This window comes from Delphinus delphis, chromosome 16 (genome assembly GCF_949987515.2).
Source record: "Delphinus delphis chromosome 16, mDelDel1.2, whole genome shotgun sequence".
Lineage (NCBI taxonomy): Eukaryota > Metazoa > Chordata > Mammalia > Artiodactyla > Delphinidae > Delphinus > Delphinus delphis.
In genome coordinates, this window is record NC_082698.1 from 1,170,518 (window position 1) to 1,192,775 (window position 22,258).

The 22,258-nt window shown below is 56.7% G+C and overlaps 1 protein-coding gene across 1 annotated transcript in view; it reads left to right on the forward strand.

Moving 5' to 3' along the window:
* STK32C (serine/threonine kinase 32C) overlaps positions 1 to 22,258 on the forward strand; it is an 82,255-nt gene that overhangs the window by 51,572 nt on the left and 8,425 nt on the right. The window contains exons 3-8 of the mRNA XM_060033510.1: positions 16,116 to 16,267; positions 18,938 to 19,111; positions 20,029 to 20,066; positions 20,166 to 20,255; positions 20,720 to 20,823; positions 21,429 to 21,545. Of these exons, the coding sequence (XP_059889493.1) occupies positions 16,116 to 16,267; positions 18,938 to 19,111; positions 20,029 to 20,066; positions 20,166 to 20,255; positions 20,720 to 20,823; positions 21,429 to 21,545 (675 nt within the window). The remainder of the gene's footprint in view (positions 1 to 16,115; positions 16,268 to 18,937; positions 19,112 to 20,028; positions 20,067 to 20,165; positions 20,256 to 20,719; positions 20,824 to 21,428; positions 21,546 to 22,258) is intronic.

A 22,258-nucleotide genomic window follows, 5' to 3' on the forward strand; every position in this document is an offset into this window, starting at 1 on the left:
TAACAGTGGGCAGCCAGCCAGACCGGGCAGCATCAGGAAGTGAGTGTCGAGGCATCTGATGGGCACAGCCCTGCAGGAGGAAAGGCTGTCTCCTGGGAGCGGGGGCGGGGCATCCGTTGGCGAGTCCCAGAGGCCCTGGCCCTGGATGCGGAGCTCTGCACAGTGGGCGGGACTTGGCGTATGAGCCGGGGCGTCCAGGGCTCCTGTCCTGCATTCCAGCCCCTCTGGCTCCCGGGGCCTTTTCTCGACTCTGGGTGGAGTCCTGCCCTCACTGGCCAGGCCTCCTCTCACCCACTGCTCTGCATACCCCACACCCCACGGTGCCCCTTTTTCCTCTCTCTGCATCTGCACAAAGGCTGGGCTGGAACTGACACAGGGGCTGCTTCTGGGGTGCCTGCCGCAGTCAATGTTGGGGTAGGAGGGCCAGGCCACCCTCTGCCCTCCCCCAGCCCAGGCCTGTCAGGAGGCCGTGGGTTCCGAGTCAGGACACTCGCTGTGAAATAGGGCAGGGATGGGGGCTATTCTCCAGCTGTGAGGCCCAGGGACCCTTTTCTGGTCACCTGGGCCCAACCTGGGGGTGAGATGCTCATCCCCGGCCCCTTGCTCCTGCAGAAGGAGGGCTGGTTGGGTGATTATTTGGGGAGGGAAGGAAGGCACCAACCTCAGGGGATGAAGTGGCCAGAGCCCAGGCCCATGGCTTTGTGCTTCTCCAGTTTGTGGGGAAAGAAGTAAGATGATCCCAGCCATCCGAGGAGTCTCCTGCCCCCCGGACCCTCGGTGGACCTGGAGGATGGGGTGGGTGGGAGAGCAAGAGAGTGGTTGCAGGGAGGACAAGTACCGTCCTGGGGGCCCTCGGCCTTGCCTCTTTTCCCGGGCCCTGTTCTCAGGCCACCCCAGTGACGCCACCTCGCCCAGCCTCCCCCCGCTGCCATCTGAGTGAGAAGCCTTTGCTTGCCATTGCTATGGCAACACCTCGGCGGGTGGCAAGCGATCCCCCTCCCAAGTGCTGCTGTGGCATCTTGCTGAGCTAACCCAGGAGGAGCTGTCTGGGGTTCCGTGCATCCCTATGGTGGAAACGCTGTGAGGAGAGGGCAGCTGTGGCCGAGGGCGTGGAGGTGTCGGGTTCTGGGACTCGAACCTGGCTGTCCACAGCCTCCACCGGGGCTGCTGGAGACAGCTTTGCCTGCAGCCCGTCCTCGGCCCTGTGATCCTGGTGTTTACGCTGGCGGCGAGGGCTGTGCTCTGGCCCTTGCCATCACCGTCCAGCTCCCTGACCAGGCTCGAAGCCCCTTCTCCTGAGATGTCCAGGCGCCGATCTGGGCTCTGGATCTCAGAAGCCTGTGCCTGCGTGCTGTGCCCCGGACGTTCGGCCCAGCCTCCGTGTTCCCATCACACCCTCGACTGCGACCACACAGGTGGTCTCGGGGGGCCGTGGGCAACATCGTTGAAGGCAAGCCGTCCTGCCGCCCGCCCCCTCTGCCCGCCCCTGCCCACTGGCCACTCAGGGCAGGGCCAGTCCATGGCTGCAGCCCAAGCACATGTCATGGATTTGTCCCCATTGTCAGAGAGCTCCGCCCCCAGACCTTCGAGCAATGGTGTTTCTTGACTCCATTAGTTGGGACATACGTTGGCTTGATATTAACTTTTTAAAAGAAATTAGAGTAGAGTACACATGACATAAAATTACCGCTTTTAAGCATACAATTCAGTGCCATTGGGTACATTCACTCTGGTGTACAGCCATCATCACCTGGGGAACTTTCTCATCGTCCCAAACAGAAACTCTGTCCCCATTAAACACTAACTCCCTACCCGCTCCCTGAGCCCCTGGTAACCTCCAATCTACTTTCTGTCTCTATGAATCCAGCTAATCTATGTATCGTGTATAAGTGGAATCCCACATTGTCACTGGTTTAACTCATTTAGCTTGATGTCCTCAAGGTACATCCATGTTGTAGCCTGTGTCAGAATCTCCTTCCTTTAGAGGCCGAGTAGCATTCCATCACGTGGACGGGCACATTTTGCTTCTCTGCTCGTCCACTGATGGATTGGATTCCTTCCACCTTTTGGCGAGTGTGAATCGGGCTGCTGTGAACCCGGGTGTACAGACACCTGTTTGGGTCCCTGCTTGCAATTCTCCTGGGTGCACACCCAGTGGTGGATTGCTTGATCATATGGTGCCTTGTGGTATTTTAATAGTAGAGCTTTAGCTGTGATTGTGAGGGGGGGTGGGGTGGCGCCCTCGGGTGGTGTGGGGTCTCGGCCGAGGCTCAGATGCAGGCACTGGGTCTGGAGAACGTTTCCTGGACTGAGCTGACAACCTGTCCCCGTGGGACCAAAGGCCCAGGTCAGCCTGCCTGAGAGCCCAGGGGGACGGAGGCCTGGGTGTGCAATTAACGTTATGTTTTTACTTTGCTCTCATTTTTTAGAGATTACCTTTTATGTTAAATTTAATGATTATATAAGATACTTGCATGATGTCAGGTTAAAATCTGTAAGACAAAGTATAGCCTCCACTGCTGTTCCTTCTGTCCTGTTTCCGCCTTCCTCCTACAAATATCCCTTTGTTTTTTTTAACGTGTTTATTGGAGTATAATTGCTTTACAATGGTGTGTTAGTTTCTGCTTTATAACAAAGTGAATCAGCTATACACATACATATATCCCCATATCTCCTCCCTCTGCGTCTCCCTCCCTCCCTGAATATCCCTTTTGGAAAAGCTTGGTTTCTGTTTCCATTGGTTTCTTCTCACTATATCCGCATGGCCTGCTGTCTTAAGTGCCCGGTCGCCTGCTGTTCACACGCTCTCTACACTTTGCTTCTGACTTGACGGTGTTTCCGGAAGGCATGCTCTTCGTTCAGAACCACCCCGATCCCTGCCCTTTGCAGCCGCACAGCCCGCCACGGGGTGGGCATGCTGACGAGCTCCCGTGGCTGCAGCAACACACACGCGCCACCTGACAGTCGTGGAGTCAGAAGTCTGAGACTGGTCAGCCCTGGGCTGGAGTTGCAGTGGGGCAGGGCGGGGCCCTCCTGCAGGTTCGGGGGAGCACCCGTGTCCCACCTTTTCCAGCTTCCAGAGGCGCCACGTTCCTGGGCTTGTGGCCCTGCCTTCCTGAGAGCTCCGCTCCTTTGTCACCTCTTCTCTGACCTCCCCCCCGCCACCTCCTCTGTCCCTTCGAAGGGCCCGGTGGTTACTCTGGGCCCACCTGGATCATGCAGAGCAACCCCTACATCTCACCCTCCTTCACGTACCCCCATCGGCAGGGTCCCCTTAGCCACATGAGGTGGCACGTCCGCAGCGTCCAGGGGTTGGGACGTGGGCACGTAGGGGCCCGTCGTCCTGCTACCACATGTGTTCCTGGTGAGTGTCAGGCTGCTTCCTAGCTTTGCGACCACAGGCGGGGCCGCGGGTATCATGCCTCACGCGTGACCCGGCGCGTCTTCCAGTTGGTTCCTAGAAGCGGGCTGTGTGGGATGCAGGACGGATGCACGTGTGATGCCGCCAGACACGCCAGCCGTCCGTGGGGCTTGTGCGCCCCTGGGCCCCTGCCCAGGGCTGCTGCCAGGGCTGGGCCTCCGCCAGCCCGACAGGTGAGAAATGGCATCTCGCATTTCTTTTATGACAGGCAAGGTTGAGCATCTTTTTAAAGTGTTCGAAGACCATTTTCACACCCTTTGTCCCCTTTTCTCCTGGGCTGATGGTCTTTTTTATTTTTAAAGCCTCATTCTATTGGTGATATTAACCTTTTATTTCTCAGTGAGTTGCGCATATTTTCCCCGTTTATTATTTGTCTTTCACCTTCGTTTCTGTGGGTTTTTCCTTGTGTGTAGTCGTGTCTGTCGGTCTTCCTTGTTGCTTTCAGGTTTGGGGCCACAGGGATGTGTCCCCCCTTCTAGCTGTAGAGGACCCCATCCTGTTTCCTTCAGCACGTCTGTGTTTCCCTAATCATGTTAAACCTATCATGCATTTGGACTTTATTCTGCCTTGTAAAGTGTCATGAATGGATCACATTACATCTTTTCTTATGTAGCTGTTCGGTTATCCCAACGCCATTTTTTCATAAAGTCTATTTTGTCCATAAATTTGAGACGCCGCCTTTGTTATGTACTAAGTATCCTTTGTTATGTACTAAGTATCCTTATGCCGTGGGGTCTATTTCTGGATTTTCCCTCCTGCCCCTTGGCCTGCCTGCCTGTTCCGCTGTAGGACCGCACGTTATCACGGAAGGTGTATATACGCGCTCTGACACCTGGTCAGGGCTCACGTCCCTGCCTGGCTGTTCTTTTAAAGTTTTCTTCTTGGCTATTTTTACTTGATTGTCTTTCCCTATGAATTATGTGACCAACTTGTCAGCTCCAGGAAAAGAAAATCTGCCAAACGTGTAAGCAGTGTTCAATTAAAATGAAAATTACCCCCCGCCATTCGTCCCCAACTATTCCAGGCCTTGGAGGCGCTGCTGCGGCCAGTGGCATGTCACACGGAAAGCCCGGGGCTGCCCTGGTGCCCTGGGATCTACAGACTTTATTCCTTTTCATGCTTAGATCTAATTCCATTTCTTCTTTGTCTGTCTTAAGTCGATTATGGGAGGACGCAGCTCAGAAGCCGAGACCAGTTCCATTTGAGGAAATGGTTTCATGGCACCGATGCTCTCAGCCTTGGAGGCTGCTCGTAAAATGCCAGAGGCTTTCTGGCCCTTTGCTGCTCTGTGTGAGCTGCGGCCGGGGTCCCTCTGCACCAAACCCCAGCGCTTTAAACGGCCTCTGATTGGAGCCTCTCCCGTCGGGGGCTCTGCGGAGCCCGCAGGGGCCTGGCCCACTCGGCCTCTTCCAGCTGGGCCGCTGGAGGCCTAAAGCCCTTTTCGGCTGCCCCTCCAGAGAGCGTTCGGATGCCACTGACTCTAAGGGGAAGCCCAGCACCGGCTCAAACAAACGTGAATGTGCCCGGCGGCCGTGGGCCTCCGGGGGCCGGTCTGGGCCGCTGGGGCCGCGCTGGCGCCCCCTGGCCTGGGTGGGACAGGGTGGTGAAGGAGCTCAGGGTGTGGGCTGGACTGGGGCCGCCTGGACAGGGAGGCGGGAGGGTGCCTGGGGGAGGCCAGTGGGAGCCGGGCGGGCCAGTGCCCGCAGGCGTGGTCACGGACACTGGCAGGAAGCAGGATGTTCTCACGGCCGTGACAAAGCACCACAACTGGGCGGCCTCAGACAACAGAGGTGTGTTCTCCCGTGGTCTGGAATGGAGGTGGCTGCGGGCTGGCCCCTCCTGGGGCTGAAGGGGAGGCCGGGTTTCCCCTCTCCTCCCCTAGGGTTTTCAGCTGGACCTGAGAATTAAAGTGACGTAAGGCAGAGGAACGGGAGAAAAGCGTACACAGTTAATGTAAGTTCACATTCAAAAGCATACACATTGTTTAACGTAAGTTTTGGATGACGCTGGAGCCCTCGTAAGGAAATGAAGACCCAGAGGAGGCAAAACCTCAATGTTTCTGTGCTGTGGGTCGGACAAAGCGGCGACGTGGAAAGGTAACTAGAGTCCGTGGGAGGCCGAGGGAGGAGAAAACATGCTTCAGCAAGACCTGCTTGCACAGAATTCTCCCGGCCTGGACTGAGGATAAGATCGTCCACATGGGGTGATTCCCTGGTTGCAGAGGGAAAGGGGCGTGCAGGTGCCCATAGCCCTGCTGCTCTGTGAGGGTCGTTGGCTGGAGGCGATCGTGGCCAGAGTGCACCTTTCAGGGCAGTGGGCCCCAACACCCCCCGTCGGGAAGAGTCACAGCTGTGAACTGCTGCATGTCTCAGTGAACCAGTTTCTCAGTCCTGAGAACAGGTCAGTTTCGTTAAGCAGTCGTGTCTCATTTTAGGAGGCGGCGTTGGAGGGCCTTCGCGCAGAAGTGAGGCCTTTGCATGGTCTGAGCGATCAGCATTTAATGGGAGGTACTTCTGTGGAAACAAAGGAAAAGCCAACTGTCCAGCCGGGCCTGAGTCCAGAGGGTGGTCAGCCGCGGGCACTTCCAGGAGGGTGGTTTCTGTGCCTCCCTGGAATGGGGAGGGCAAGGGCAGCTGGTGGCAGTTCTGCTGCTTTTCCTGGGCTGCAGTTGGGACGTGGCCATGGTGTCGAGTGAGCTCTGAGCAGCCCCCAGCCAGCACCAGGGGGATGGTCCACGTGTGACCTGTGTGATTTCTCTGAAGTTTATACTAAGTCGTCAAGCTTCAGCTTGTAGGGGAAGTTTTCATTTCTCATGATTCCAGGTCAGAAGGGTAGGAGAGAAATTGGAAATGTTAATTGCTGACAAAGAGACGTGGCCATTGGACACCCCACAGGGTGTGCTGTACTGTTACTGAAACAGAGTTCTGTCCCTACAATCACCCCCATTCATTTATTTATTTATTATTTTATTATTACTAATTTTTTGTGGTATGCGGGCCTCTCACTGCTGTGGCCTCTCCCGTTGCGGAGCATGGGCTCCGGACGTGCAGGCTCAGCGGCCACGGCTCACGGGCCCAGCCGCTCCGCGGCATGTGGGATCTTCCTGGACCGGGGCACGAACCCGTGTCCCTTGCATCGGCAGGCGGACTCTCAACCACTGAGCCACCAGGGAAGCCCCCCCATTCTTAATAGAGATAATGGAAGATTAGTTTGTTTGCAAAATCAGTCTGGTTTCATTAAACTTGGCCTGATTATTGATATCAGTGCAGCAAGAGTAGATTGAACATGTAGGTCTTCTAAGTCTGCTTTGCTGGAACTTTTATGAGGAATTCCAGATTCGACTTTTAAAAGCCTCTCGAGGCTAAGAAGCCAAGCCAGCAACTTGTCACCAGGCTGTACCTTCGGTACCCGTGACTTTGGGTGCGCTCCTCTCTTCTCGATGTCCCCAGACCTCCTGAGATCCCTGGACCTGCTAAGAAGTGACCTTTACTCACTCGTGAGGACATGAGCCCCGTACACCAGGCGCTAGGCCACAACCTCCCGGGCTCCGCAAGCTTTGCTCCACAGGGTCCACCTTAGTCTGTGGTCAAACCTGATTCGAGTGTCAGGTGTTTTCGCTGTAAACATCTTTGTCCCAAGCAGTTTCCCTGCACATCTAATTGGCCGTAAAAGATAAAATAACCGGTTGACAGTTTGGTTTGACAGTTGGGTTTCAATGCCGTAAAAGCCAGATTGCAAACTACACTTGAAAATAACAAGTCAGTCGGCAAATTCTTCGTGGGCACAGCCATCCCTGCCACCCGTCAAAACCAAAAGTTTCCCAAACTACAGCAGATGTCAAAGAGGTGGCTAGTAATTCACAAGAGTCTTGGAGAGCATTAATTACCAATCCTGTAGCTCATTTAGATCCAGTGTCTCACGCCATCTTTCCCAAATGTATCATATGCAGTGTTGGAAGTTGGCAGAGAAAGGAGACTCAGCCTCCTCCTGTTCCCTAGAAAGAAAGGATTACGTGATTCCTGATGAGAATACATTTCTTGAAAGTGGTGAAACCTTTTTGCTGTTTGATGGTGGAGAACGTGATGTAGACAGAATTTGGGTGTTTGGCACAGAATCTGGCCGAGATGATTTGGAGAAATACAAGGGCTGAGCGTGTGATGGAACGTTTCCGTGTAGCCCAGATATGTCCTACTAGTTATGTACATTCCATATATTGGTACAAAACAGCAGCGTCCCTTGTCTATTCATTTTTCTTCCAGGGAAATCCAGAGAGAAAGCAGATTTTTTTATATCGTAAAGAATTTACATCCAACATTAAATCTTGAATCCTTAATGGTTGGTTGACTTTTAAGAAAGGAAGTTTCATTGCTTTTTCTAAGCTATACCCAAATACAACTATAATCATGAATCTACACACATGTTAAATGTATTCAGATCTTTCTTGCATTTTTATTTTTTACAATAAAATCCTTAAAAATTTTTGCTATTAATTTTCATGTTTCATTAAGTCTTTTTAAATGTCTCTCTTTGTTTTATTTTTATTATTTTATCTTTTACGGCAAAATCGTATTATGGCCAATCAGTTGTCTCTGCTTGCAGCAAAGATTCTTATGGTGAAAATACCTAGAACCGCTTGATCCCATGTACATCGTTTTAAAATATGACATTCCAGTGGAAGTCTGGTAACATAACCAATGTTTTAAATTAAATCCTGTTACAAGGAGAACATATTCTATTGACCCTATATGTAAATAACTATATTGTCATGGAAACAGGACATTTAATAAGAGTTTCTGAATTTTGCAGGGATCAGGGAAAAGACAAATGTCTCAGTTCTCTTTACAAAGGTATACTTTTCCAGATTGCTTAAAGAGAAAGAGAAAAATAATTTCTTAAGCCTGGAAAACAGAACATTAAAAAACCAACAATGCTTCAAACAAAAAGTCATAAAAATAATAATCATCTTCCTGAGTTCATTTAGTCCCATGTAATTAATTCTTGTTTTCCTTGATCTTGGATTAGTAGTTTTATGAACCCATCAGTTTTTCCACTAGATTTTAGAAAGGCTCATCTGGTTCAGTGGTGTGGTTTTAGTTACCAGAAACCTGTATTCCAGGGTCCTTGTCAGAGTTCTTTCCGTGAACTTTTTAAAGATGAAGCACTTTTGTCTGAAGTTCATTGTAAAAGCTTTCAGGAAAGTATCAGAGTAAAACAGTAACTATGTGTAAATGACTGAAGTTGAAGAGTAGCCATGGTCAGAGATCTGATGAGTTTATTGCAAAAATGATGCAATTGACATGGAAATTTGGTTATTTCTGTGGCATATAGTATTTTAAGATAATACTTGGAATTATGACTGATTATATAGAGAGTGAGGACACTGAAAAATTTCTAACCATTTTGTATAACTTTGGAAACACTTATACATAAGTAACATATACCCATACAAATATAGAGAAGATTATCACCAGTTTTAATTTGACAATATTTCCCATGTAATTTAACATATCAAATATGCCTAATTAGTTTAATATCTCTCTTTTTATAAGGTAAGATAATAAATCTTTTGAGATTCTCCAGGGGCCCCCTTGAAAATCCCAAACTTAGTTCAAGGTCGAAAAGACTTTATTTTGAATTTGATTTTGGGAAGTTTGTAAAAGATGTCAAAAAGTTGAAAACACGATTAAATAAGATTGCAGGTCACTATGAAACAATATTTAGCCATTGAACCTAAGTGACAAAGTTTTTTTTTTCACATCCTTATTGGAGTGTGATTGCTTTACCATGTTGTGTTAGTTTCTGAAGTGACAGAGATTTTAAAGGCAAATATAGGAAGTCATATACTTGAGGATAAAGAAAATGTAGTGCTTTTGATATTGAGAAGAGTCCGTTTTTCTAAGTAATCAAAGATGTGATAAAGGCAACACGAAGCCCAGGAAACTGTTTGGTTAAGACACAGAATCTTTGTTTTCTAGGCAGATTACTCAAAAGGTAAAGAAAAACCTTTTATGACCTCTTTTTTATGACATGCTATGGGAAGATTAAATGAAAAAGAAGACACAGAATGTCAGGTCTAGTCCTAGGACTAGACAAATAAGCCTTTATATAAATTAAGTATTTCTAAAACTCTCAGAAATACAGAAACTAATCCAAATGTTTTTCAAGTTCATGTGATCTGGGATAATCTTTGGTAAATAAAAGTTAAGTCTTTAAATGGCTACCTATTTTAATGTGACTATAAGCCAATGAGCCTTTTCATGGCTTAAGACCAGTCAGCCTTTTGTGACTTAACCACGGACACAGAGGCGTCCCGGAAGAGGGCACAGAAGGTGCGGCCCTCACCAGGACCCAGAGCTTCTCCCAAGGTCAGCCCAGAAGAGCAAAACCCGCCGTGTCACAGGTGGTCAAAGACAACTCGGCCTCTCCTGAGCTGAGCACCCTCTGAGCTGTGCTGCTGGACAGGCTATGCGGAGATGTCGCAGCACAGACAAGGCAGGCTGGGGGGAGCTGGCCAAGGTCGTATGGCTCTGAATGACAAGTGACACGCAAGACACAGGACGGCAGTGACCACTCCTGGGCACTGTATGTCCATGGATGACCCACGGACTCCCAACACCACGCCCCCCAGAGTCACGTTCGCAGACCAGCTCTCACAAGTGTCTCCCTCCTGCCAGCCTGCATTCGGAAGGAAAGAGCCAGGAGGAGTCTCTACCGCCCGCAAGGGGCTCTGGCCAGCGATCCCGCAGCTCTTGTCAGCTCTCCCAGGAACCCCTCGCTTATTTTCATTTCGAAAATTTCGACTGGCTTTCAAAACAATAATGTTAAAAGTGATCTAAGGCTTCCCTGGTGGCACAGTGGTTGGGAGTCCGCCTGCCGATGCAGGGGACGTGGGTTCATGCCCCGGTCCAGGAGGATCCCACATGCCACGGAGCGGCTGGGCCCGTGAGCTATGGCCACTGAGCCTGTGTGTCTGGAGCCCATGCTCCGCAACGGGAGAGGCCACAACAGTGAGAGGCCCGCGTACCGCAGGAAAAAAAAAAAAGTGATCTAGAAGGGATTTCCCTGGTGGCGCAGTGGTTAAGAATCTGCCTGCCAATGCAGGGCACACGGGTTTGAGCCCTGGTCTGGGAAGATCCCACATGCCATGGAGCAACTAAGCCCATGCGGCACAACTACTGAGCCTGTGCGCCACAACTAATGAGGCCTGTGTGCCTAGAGCCCGTGCAACAAGAGAAGCCACCGCAATGAGAAGCCTGCGCACTGCAACGAAGAGTAGCCCCCGCTCACCATAACTAGAGAAAGCCTGCGCGCAGCAACGAAGACCCAGCGCAGCCAAAAAGTAAATAAAGTTAAGTAAATAAATAAATCTTAGAAAAAAAGAAGTGATCTAGAAAATGCAGAAAGTTCAGGAAAAAAGCACTGTCCTGAGGCCGTCTTCACTGACGTCGGCAGCACCCTTTCTGGGCTTCTCTCTGTCCTTCCTGCATGGCAGCCCCACGCAGCTGCAGCGGGCTCCCGCCCTTTTTGGGCCGGTGTGGTCCTCAGCACACAGGCCCTTCCTGTCCTGTCGGGCCCAGGTTTCCCCCCACCAGGCAGGGCCGGGTGATGCTGAGGCCAAGACCAGCTCTAACAGCTTCCTCTGGATCCAGAAACCTCAGACCACGGATGGCCCCCCCTTCTGCCATCAGGCCACCTGGTGGGCACATCGGGGATTTCCATTTCCGGAATTTCACTGCATCTGGAAAATCGGGCCAGGTGGCTCGGCGGTGGTGCCTTGAGCTCCTCTTGGTGATGAAGGTGCTGCCGAGCTGCACCACAGCCCACGGGAAGCTGGCGCTCTCCTCCCTGGGGCAGCGTCCACTAGAGCGCGTGGCGTTGCACTGGCTGGTCTGTGTGATCAGAAGCCGGCTGGCAGCTGGAGCTGGAGCTAATATTATTCTGGGACGTGGTGTTTCTACATCAGGGCTCTCTGGGAGGGAGCCGTTGGCCTTGCATCTCAGCAGTGGCAGAATTTTACTTGTGTTTCTGGCCCACGTCTGCATAACAGCCCATTTTCTTGCCCAGATTGGCAGCCTACAAAGGCAGCACCCATCAGCCCGGTCTCCCAGCTCCAGACCAAGGGTGGGAGGGAGGCTGAGGTTTCACACTTAAAAGGGCTCGGGGGCCTTTCCCTGCAGCTGAGGTAGGTAGGGCTCTTCTTCCTGCTGAGCGATGGAATCGTGCGGAGCTTGGGGGCAGCCCCAGGGGCAGGCACTGGCCTTCAGCGCTCCCAAGGGACTCAGCCAGGCTGACAGCCACGGAATGTGCCCCACGGCATGTGCAGAAGCTCTGGGGTTCTTCTCCCGTGACCTCGGCCAGGAGCCCCTGTGGGGCAGCCCACCTGCCCCTCTGGGGCCCTGCCGGCCGCTTCCTTCTCGGCCCCTTGGATCTTTGGCTGGGGGGCGGTGGAGAAGTCTAGCGCCTCACCCCAACCCTGCCACAGGCTCAGAAGTCCTGAGAAGGCATTTGGAGAGCAGATGTGACAGGCTTTTAACTGGTGTCATTGCACTTTACCAAACATAGTTACGTAGCCGCCCAGGCCCGGGTCTCCGGCTCCCCTTCGTCAGTCTGCATTTCTGGGTGACATTCTCCGGCCAGGACCGGGCACATGGAGACGCACGAAAGAACATTAAGTCAAGCCTGTGCTGTCCCCGGGCAGCTTGGAAGGTTCTGGGTGTGCGTCCCCAACGCCCAGGGCAGCCAGCTGGGGAGAGTGCTCTGGCCATCCCAGGGCAACCTGGGGGCCGTTTTGCTGAAATAGAGGAAAGATTCAGAAAGGCTCACTGTCCTAAAATCCGTGGCCTTTAGGGGCCTTGCAGTGTGGCCACCGCCCTGGCTTCTCTCCTGGCCAGTCTCTGGCCCACAGGGCCTGGCGTACTCAGTGTCAGGTTGCCCGTTACGGCCCAGGGCAGCCCTGGCAGCTTGGAAAGCAGTGTTCCATGGCAGTGACGCCGACCCTCGTCCGGGTCCCTCAGGGCACCTGAGGGCTGAGTGGCTGCATTTGTCTCCTGGGGTTGCTGTAACGAGGGACCACCCTCGTCCGGGTCCCTCAGGGCACCTGAGGGCTGAGTGGCTGCATTTGTCTCCTGGGGTTGCTGTAACGAGGGACCACCCTCGTCCGGGTCCCTCAGGGCACCTGGAGGGCTGAGTGGCTGCATTTGTCTCCTGGGGTTGCTGTAACGAGGGACCACCCTCGTCCGGGTCCCTCAGGGCACCTGGAGGGCTGAGTGGCTGCATTTGTCTCCTGGGGTTGCTGTAACGAGGGACCACCCTCGTCCGGGTCCCTCAGGGCACCTGAGGGCTGAGTGGCTGCATTTGTCTCCTGGGGTTGCTGTAACGAGTGACCACCCTCGTCCGGGTCCCTCAGGGCACCTGAGGGCTGAGTGGCTGCATTTGTCTCCTGGGGTTGCTGTAACGAGGGACCACCCTCGTCCGGGTCCCTCAGGGCACCTGAGGGCTGAGTGGCTGCATTTGTCTCCTGGGGTTGCTGTAACGAGGGACCACCCTCGTCCGGGTCCCTCAGGGCACCTGAGGGCTGAGTGGCTGCATTTGTCTCCTGGGGTTGCTGTAACGAGGGACCACCCTCGTCCGGGTCCCTCAGGGCACCTGAGGGCTGAGTGGCTGCATTTGTCTCCTGGGGTTGCTGTAACGAGTGACCACCCTCGTCCGGGTCCCTCAGGGCACCTGGAGGGCTGAGTGGCTGCATTTGTTTCCTGGGGTTGCTGTAACGAGTGACCACCCTCGTCCGGGTCCCTCAGGGCACCTGAGGGCTGAGTGGCTGCATTTGTTTCCTGGGGTTGCTGTAACGAGTGACCACCCTCGTCCGGGTCCCTCAGGGCACCTGAGGGCTGAGTGGCTGCATTTGTCTCCTGGGGTTGCTGTAACGAGGGACCACCCACACGGGGTGGCTGAAGACAGCACACATTTATTCTCCTGGTTCTGAAGGCCAGAGCCCTGGCCTCAGTCTAACTGGGCTAGGATCAAGGGGCCCGCAGGGCCGTGCTCCCTCGGAGGCTGGAGGGGAGAGTCCGTCCTTTGCCTCAGCCCTCCTCCCAGAGCTGCAGCCCCTCCAGGTGTCACGTTTCCTTCTGCGTGGCCTGGATCCCCAGATCCACATTGCAGCCCAGCCCCCAGGGTGATGGTGTTTGTGATGGTTGGATGAGGTCGTGAGGGAGGGGCCCCCATGATGGGAATGGAGTCCTCGTAAGAACAACAGGCCAGAGCTGGCTCACTCTCTACGCGATGTCACCGTGCGAGACCACGCGAGGACACGGTGAGGGGCGCCACCTGCGAGCCAGGAAGCACCCTGACCTCGGACGTCCAGCCTCCACGGAATACATGAGAGAAACACCTGTTGTTTGAGCTGCGCAGCCTGTGGCGTTCCGTTGTGGGGCCAGAGCCGAGCAAGACCCTCTTCTGTCTCCGCTCTGCCCCCGCCGCCCCCGCGAGGACCCTGTGATTACGATTAGGGCTGCCTGCACCTGCCAGGACCGCCTCCCGCCTCGACATCACCAGCTTAACCATACCTGCAGCGTCCTTTTTGCAGGTGACGTCACATGCCCACAAAGTCTGGGGACGAGGATGTGGACATCCGTGGGGGCCATCGTTTAGCTGGTCACAGCAGGGAACACGGCCCTGGGTGGACTCGTGCACACAAGGCCCGGACTTGCCCTTGACCACGACCAGTTGGCAGAAGCCTCTTAGCCACCGTCCTCACTGACCCCTCACAAGCTCGCGAGCCAGATGGAGAAACAGAGGGTCAGCCAAGTTCAGAGGCCACCGGCCAGCCAGTCGGAGTGGACAGGCCTGAGGGGAGGGACAGGCCCAGGAGGCAGAGCCCTCTGGCCGGGGAGAGAAGCTGGGGGGACATCAGAGCTGCCCTTGCCCACCCACAGTCCGGGGCTCCCTTCTGCACGCGCCCTGTCGCCGGCGGGGCTGCGTGGTTTCACAGCTTCGAGACCAGGTGGGCGTCGTTGGAGGCCTGAAGCGATGTGGGTCTCAGGCCGGCGCCCCAGCCCCACCCCTCCAGTCCCCGGGGTGGGGTCTTCCTGGGGCGTCGGCCCAGGTGACGCAGCTTCAGGCAGCGCTCCGTGGGCGTCTGGGTGGCCGTCGCAGCCCCTGGTGGGGTTTGTGCCCCTGGGTTCGAGGTGGGGCAGTGTGGGCTCGGGGTGTGCCGAGCTCAGCCATGAAAGATGCCCCCTCTGTGCCCGTGGGCGTCACCTGTGAGCTCTGCCTCTTGGGGCTCCTGACATGGCCTGTGGGCAGCGCGGGACTGAGCGTGGAGTCACCTCGAAACCGCAGCTGTGCCCGTGAGGGTCACTGTAGCGGGTAGACGTGGGTGTGCAGGACTCTGGCTGTCTCACCACGTGGGTGCGCCTGGGCCTCGGGCGTCTGCCACTAGGTGGCGCCACGATGACGCTGCAGGAACGAAAGCCAGGGAGGGGCTCGGCGTGCCCTGCCCCCAGCCCCAGCGGGGCTGCTCTGTTTGCCCGAGCAGGTCTGGCTTCTGCCTATATGGGTGTGTCATCTCTACACTGTTTGCATTGAATAATGTAGCTTGACCTTTTCCCTTGGCGTTTTTTAAGTTGTCACACGTCATTAAAAGTATTTATAAATATTATTCCAGTGGCTGTGTGATATTTCATTGCTCTTACTTGCCTGTGTCCATAAGGATGTTGGATGTTAAGGTGGTTTGAAAGTGTGTTATACAGTTTGTTCACCTGTGAAGAACGTCTTTGGAAAAGTCACTGCGTTTCTAAGATGCGTTCCTGCGTGAGGGACGTGGGTTTCACCCAAGGGTTGGATCCAGCAGGTTTGGCCCAAGATCTGGTTCCCGTTGAGATGTCTGATCAGTGCCAGGCCACCTGCCTTTGGGTGAGGCATCTGGGACAGTCCCCCACCCATCTGGAGCTCCAGGATTTTCCACTTCCTCCGGGTCTCTGGCTGTCACTCCTTGAAGATCTGGAGACTGAAGTCTGTGGGAAATGCCTTGGGGTTATCTGTCTTGGGGGGATGGTGTCTCCGCTTGAATGGGGGGCGTGGCACTGGTTCTGCAGCCCAGTATTTTGTTCTTTGACCCTGGTTTCCTTTGTCCGGGTTCTGACTGATGCTCCTTGGCCACGAGGGACCCCAGGCCGAGTTTCTCCTTATTCTGTGCTTCTCACTCCCCTCTGCATCCTGGTCTCTCTGCAAGCAGTTAGCCTCGTGTTGGCAGTGTCGACACTGCTTACTGACATTGCAGCTCGCTGCTCAGAGGGTTGGGATTTGAGCTGTGCAAGGGCCCCACTATCTGAGAGCGTCCCTGTTGTGATGGGGACGGTGGCCTGTGCTTGGTGGGAGCAGCAGCTCTTGCTTCTGGGCTCCCTGGGTGCAGGGCACCAAGCGGGGCGTCCTCTCGTTCATGCCCCATCAACCCTCCGAACCAGTCACTGCCCCAAGCCCTGGGAAGGGGGAGCCCAGGTCTCGGCCCGTGAGGGGCGCGGGCACCATGCAGGCCTAGCCACCCCTGGCATCTGTGCTCTCAGGCCGGGTGCCCCCGGCTTCAGTCTGCACAGGAGACTTATTCCCGCCAAGGACGTGAGATCCGGTCATTTCAGTGTTGTTACGGCCGCGGTACGCGTCCCGGCAGCGGTGCTGACGTGCTGTCTGCCCCCAGGTGTGCATCGTGCAGAAGCGGGACACGGAGAAGATGTACGCGATGAAGTACATGAACAAGCAGCAGTGCATTGAGCGGGGCGAGGTCCGCAACGTGTTCCGGGAGCTGGAGGTCCTGCAGGAGATCGAGCACGTCTTCCTGGTGAACCTGTGGTGAGCTGGCGGGGCTGGAGCCCTTCTGCTGCCCTGGGCACCCTCCCCCTCCGCCTCCCCTCTCTCCCCCCTCGCCTCCCAGTGCCCTGGGAGGTGTCCACACATACACACACATGGCACTGACGCAGGGCTTCCTGGCCTGCAGGAAGCCCGGACTAGGTGTCCACACACACACACACGCACACACACACACGCACACGCACACGCACACACACACGCACACACACATGGCACTAACGCAGGGCTTCCTGGCCTGCAGGAAGCCCGGACTAGGTGTCCACACACACACACACACATGCACACGCACACGCACGCGCACGCACACGCACACGCACGCACACGCACACGGCACTAACGCAGGGCTTCCTGGCCTGCAGGAAGCCCGGACTAGGTGTCCACACATACACACACACACACACACACACGCACACGCACACGCACACGCACACGCACACACACATGGCACTAACGCAGGGCTTCCTGGCCTGCAGGAAGCCCGGACTAGGTGTCCACACACACACACGCACACGCACACGCACACGCACGCACATGCACACGCACACGCACACACACATGGCACTAACGCAGGGCTTCCTGGCCTGCAGGAAGCCCGGACTAGGTGTCCACACATACACACACACACACACACACACACACACGCACACACACATGGCACTAACGCAGGGCTTCCTGGCCTGCAGGAAGCCCGGACTAGGTGTCCACACACACACACACACACGCGCACACACACACACGCACACACACATGGCACTAACGCAGGGCTTCCTGGCCTGCAGGAAGCCCGGACTAGGTGTCCACACACACACACACACACACACACACACGCACACGCACACGCACACGCACACGCACACACACATGGCACTGACGCAGGGCTTCCTGGCCTGCAGGAAGCCCGGACTAGGTGTCCACACACACACACACACACACACGCACACGCACACGCACACACACACGGCACTAACGCAGGGCTTCCTGGCCTGCAGGAAGCCCGGACTAGGTGTCCACACACACACACACACACACACACACACGCACACGCACACGCACACACACATGGCACTGACGCAGGGCTTCCTGGCCTGCAGGAAGCCCCGACTTCCCCACAGAGGATGCCTGTGACACATGAAGTTTCTGGCACTGAAGTCCGGGAGGGAGACTTTTAGCGCCTAAATCTGAGTTTCCTCCACAGACTGGGCGCCAAGACCAGGGGGGCCTGCAGTGAGCTCAACCCCTCCCGCTCTCCCTGCAGTCCTGCGAGCCCCTAGAATGAGACCAGTGTGGCTTCTGGGGGGAAGAGGGAGGAACATGACATGAAAACTTAATTCTTTGTAACTTTACTCTTGAGACAAGAGCCAGCTGATTATCTGAGAGCTCACAGCAGAGATTACAAAGTGGACGGAGGTCCTTAAACCATTGTTTTCCTACTGCCACCATCTTCATCATCTCACCACTGTCTTCTTCTTTATCACCTTCATCCCCAAAACCATCCTCAACATCACCACCGTCACCACCATCACCACCGTCACCACCGTCACCACCATCACCACCGTCATCACCACCATCACCACCATCACCACCGTCACCATCATCACCGTCACCATCACCACCATCATCACCGTCACCATCACCACCGTCACCACTGTCACCATCACCACCGTCACCACCACCATCACCACCATCATCACCACCGTCACCACCGTCACCATCATCACCGTCACCACCATCACCACCGTCACTACCGTCACCACCGTCACCACCATCACCACCGTCATCACCACCATCACCACCGTCACCACCATCATCACCGTCACCACCATCATCACCGTCACCATCACCACCATCATCACCGTCACCATCACCACCGTCACCACTGTCACCATCACCACCGTCACCACCACCATCACCACCATCGTCACCACCGTCACCACCGTCACCATCATCACCGTCACCACCATCATCACCGTCACCACCGTCACCATCACCGTCACCATCATCACCATCATCATCACCACCGTCACCACCATCACCACCATCATGATCACCATCACCACCGTCACCGTCACCAGCATCACCACTGTCATCACCACCATCACTACCATCACCATCATCATGATCACCATCACCACCGTCACCACTGTCATCACTGTCACCACCACCACCATCACCACCATCATCATCACCGTCACCACCATCATCATCACCATCACCACCGTCACCACCATCACCACCACAACCACCATCACCACCACAGTCACTACAGCTGCCGGCTAGAAGCTGGTCCCTTGCCCAGCCCTACCTGAGCATTTCTCCTCACTGTCTCAACTTCTTCTTTAACGACCCTCTTTATCCCCTTTTTGGAGAAGAGGAAACCAGGGCATTAGGAAAATGGCCCAGAGACAGTGCTGTGTTCCACTCTCCATCAGTCAGCCATGGGCATCTCTGTCCCAGCTGGGCACCTCCCATGGGGACAGGCCTCTCTGTCTTTCCTGAGGGCTCTGGCTCCAGGTGGCTCCTTGGGCAGGGCCCCTCTCCTGGGGGTGCCTGGTGGGGGGTGGCCTTGGGGCCAGGGCTCTTATAGGTGTGGCAGGAGCTGTGACTCTGGTCCCCCAGCCGTGCGCATGCCAGGTCCTCCCACGGTGCCCACAGGTACTCCTTCCAGGACGAGGAGGACATGTTCATGGTGGTGGACCTGCTGCCGGGGGGAGACCTGCGCTACCACTTGCAGCAGAACGTCCAGTTCTCTGAGGACACCGTGAGGCTGTACGTTTGTGAGACGGCACTGGCCCTTGACTACCTGCGCAGCCAGCACATCATCCACAGGTGTGCACGCCTGACAGGGCGGGTGCCGCCCCCCAGCAGGACCCAGATGGGCTGCTGCGTGCTCTGCCCCGCCCTCACCCGCAGCCCTGCCCCCGGGTGTGGCGCCGCCCCCAGCAGGACCCAGACGGGCTGCTGTGTGCTCTGCCCCGCCCTCACCCGCAGCCCTGCCCCGGCTGTGGCACCGGGCCCGTCAGTGCCTGGCTCTGAGGCCAGCTCCGTGGCTGCACATGTGATGGCCGCCTGGGTGGGTCCTGTCTGAGCATCCCCAGCTGAGGCTGGGCACAAGGGCTGGTGGCCTTCCTGGGGTGGGGAGGGGGGCTTCACCTGGTCTGTTCAACTGCAGTATCCCTGCCCCCGCCCAGCAGGTGCCCTTGTGCCCATCTGCCATGTCTTTGGCAAATGCAAACTAATTTTAACATTTAACATTCAAACTAATTTTAGCATCTGAAGGCAGATGAACTGAGAAAGATGAAGCTGCCACAGGATAAAACACAAAATCCCACGTGGTAGAAAGTGAAGTAGACATGATTCTGTGTTTCTGCCTGTGGGATTCTGTTACCTGGTCACGGTGCAGGACCGAACGTTTACTGAGTGCCGAGAGGTTGGGAAGGCGAGGCCTGAGGCCAGCTGGTGGAGCCACAGACCCCCAGTTGACAATTCTGCGCAGCTGCGGGGCTCTGGGAGAGGGCCCCGCCTCGGGGGTCCAGGCGAGGGGGTCCTGCTTTCATCCTCTGGGGGCTTCGGTGCCCCTCGGCGTCCAGTGCTGGGCATTCTCCCCGCCGTCTGGCCTCAGGAGGTGAAGGGCTGGGTGCACCCAGCTCTGCCATGGGGAGGGGGTCTTAGGACCCAGCTCGTGGGAACCCCCAGCCATGTCGGAATCTTTGGACTCATCTCCCTGCTTCCTGCTCTTTCTACAGAGACGTGAAGCCCGATAACATCCTCCTGGATGAGCGAGGTGAGCCTAGGCGTGTGAGCCCAAAGCCACGGAGGGTGTGCGCCCCTGCCCGCAGGACACATCCCCTTGGGACAGTCATGCCGTCCTCTCTCCTCGCAGGACATGCGCACCTGACTGACTTCAACATCGCCACCATCATAAAGGATGGCGAGAGGGCGACTGCGCTGGCCGGGACCAAGCCGTACATGGGTGAGGCTCGCCCCTCCCAGCCCGCGGCCCCGCCAGCCTGCCGGCCGGTCTCCTCCCCTGGCCTGTGGCTGGTGCGGTCGGGTCACTGACCTAAAGGCACAGCAGCAGGGGACGGTCAGGCTAAGAACAGCCAGGCCTGATCCGTGCAGAAGAATCTGAGTGACGGGCGTGTACTGTGGGTCTGATAATGAGATAGCCCACCGCCCTCGTCAGGCTGTGGGACCGGGATTTGAACCAGGCGGTCAGTGGGGAAGGACGGACTGACCGCCGAGGGCAGCTTCCTAGTTCAGCTCTGGCGGCAGCCTGGTCTCTGGGCCTGCGGTCACGGGCCCTGCGGACACCGGGGCTGGGGTCACGGGCCCTGCGGACACCGGGGCTGGGGTCACGGGCCCTGCGGACACCGGGGCTGGGGTCACGGGCCCTGCGGTCAGGGATGCTCAGCTCCTCCTTCCCTCCCTGGAAAGCTCCGGAGATCTTCCAGTCTTTTGTCAACGGTGGGACTGGCTACTCCTTCGAGGTAGACTGGTGGTCGGTGGGGGTGATGGCCTACGAACTGCTGCGTGGATGGGTACGGAGCTCCTGCGGCCCGCGGGCTCAGTCCCCAGACCCTGAGCTAGCTGCGTCCCCCCGGGGTGGCCCCAGCTCCCAAAGGGGTGAGGCTGCCCCCACCCCCAGGTGCTCAGGGCAGTCTGTGCTTTCCGTCAGCGAGGCTGCATGCCGGAGGGGGCTGGGGGCAGGCAGAGAACCGTCCAGCAGGGCTGCCCCCTCGGGACTTCCCGTGAGGCTCATGTGCGGGTGGGCCCCTGTGCTATCCCCCAGCTGCCGCGGCCCAGCCAGCGCTGGAGCCCCGGAGGCTGGGGGCCTCGTCAGGTCACCACCTGCCCTTCCCACCTCCTCGTCCGGGCCTCCGAGGACTTGCCCTGGAGAAGGCCCTAGGCAAGGCAGCCCCCTCTGCCCTCTGCAGCTGGTCCACCAGGCCCAGGCGCCCTGGGGGCGCTGTGCGTCCTTCCCAGCCCGCTGGCAGCCTCTCGGGTCGCCCCCCCGGCTGCACTGCAGGCTTGGCCTCCTGGGCTCTTCCCTGGGCCTGCACCAGGGGCTGGGGGCAGGTAGGGTGCACCTCGGGTGGCCCTGGGTTCGGGGAGGCACCGCTGCAGCTCTGCCTCTGCTGCCCAGAGGCCCTACGACATCCACTCGGGCAACACCGCGGAGTCCCTGGTGCAGCTGTTCAGCACCGTGAGCGTCCAGTACGTGCCCACCTGGTCCAAGGAGATGGTGGCCCTGCTGCGGAAGGTGAGCCGCCCCTCCCGGCCCGGCCGGACACGTGGGGCTCGACGGGCATCCTGTCCCGAGGGTGGGCAGCCTGGAGGCCCTGGTCCGGAGAAGGCATCTGGTTCGCGCCTTCTGCGTCTTGTGTGCCTCTCCGGCCGGGCTTCCAGCGGTCACCCGCTCCTTGTCCTGCTGTAACAGCTCGGCCCACGTGAGCACTGGTGCATCTGAATTTAATCCTCACGACCTGGTTGCGCGTCACAGATGCCCAGACTCAGGGCAGGTCACCCCATCGTGTGTGTTGGAGGGAGGGTGTGTGGGGCTGGGTGCCGGGGCCGCCCTGCTCTGGTCCCCTCTGCCCCATGCCTCCTGCTGGAGGTGGGCAGTCACTGGCCTGGCCAGCCCCCCGCGGGGAGCAAGCAGAGAAAACCCCAGAACCCCCGTGCATCCCAGGTCCTGAGCGCGAGTCAGCAGCGGCCCGGGGACCTCAGCCTGGTGGGGACCTCAGCCTGGTGGGGACCTGGGGCTGTGGCGTCACCACCGGAGTGCCTCCCCTGGGGTCCAGGTCCGGGCCGGGGGGCCGCTCCTCGGCTGGCCAGCCAGCTCTCCACTCGGAGAGCCATCCCTCAAGCACACTGGGGCGTCGAAGCTGGGTCAGGATGGGTGAGGGAGGGCGCGCTGGACGTTTGTGGCCCGGCTCACCCCCACCTCCCGTCTCCTGGCCCCGGGGTCCTGCT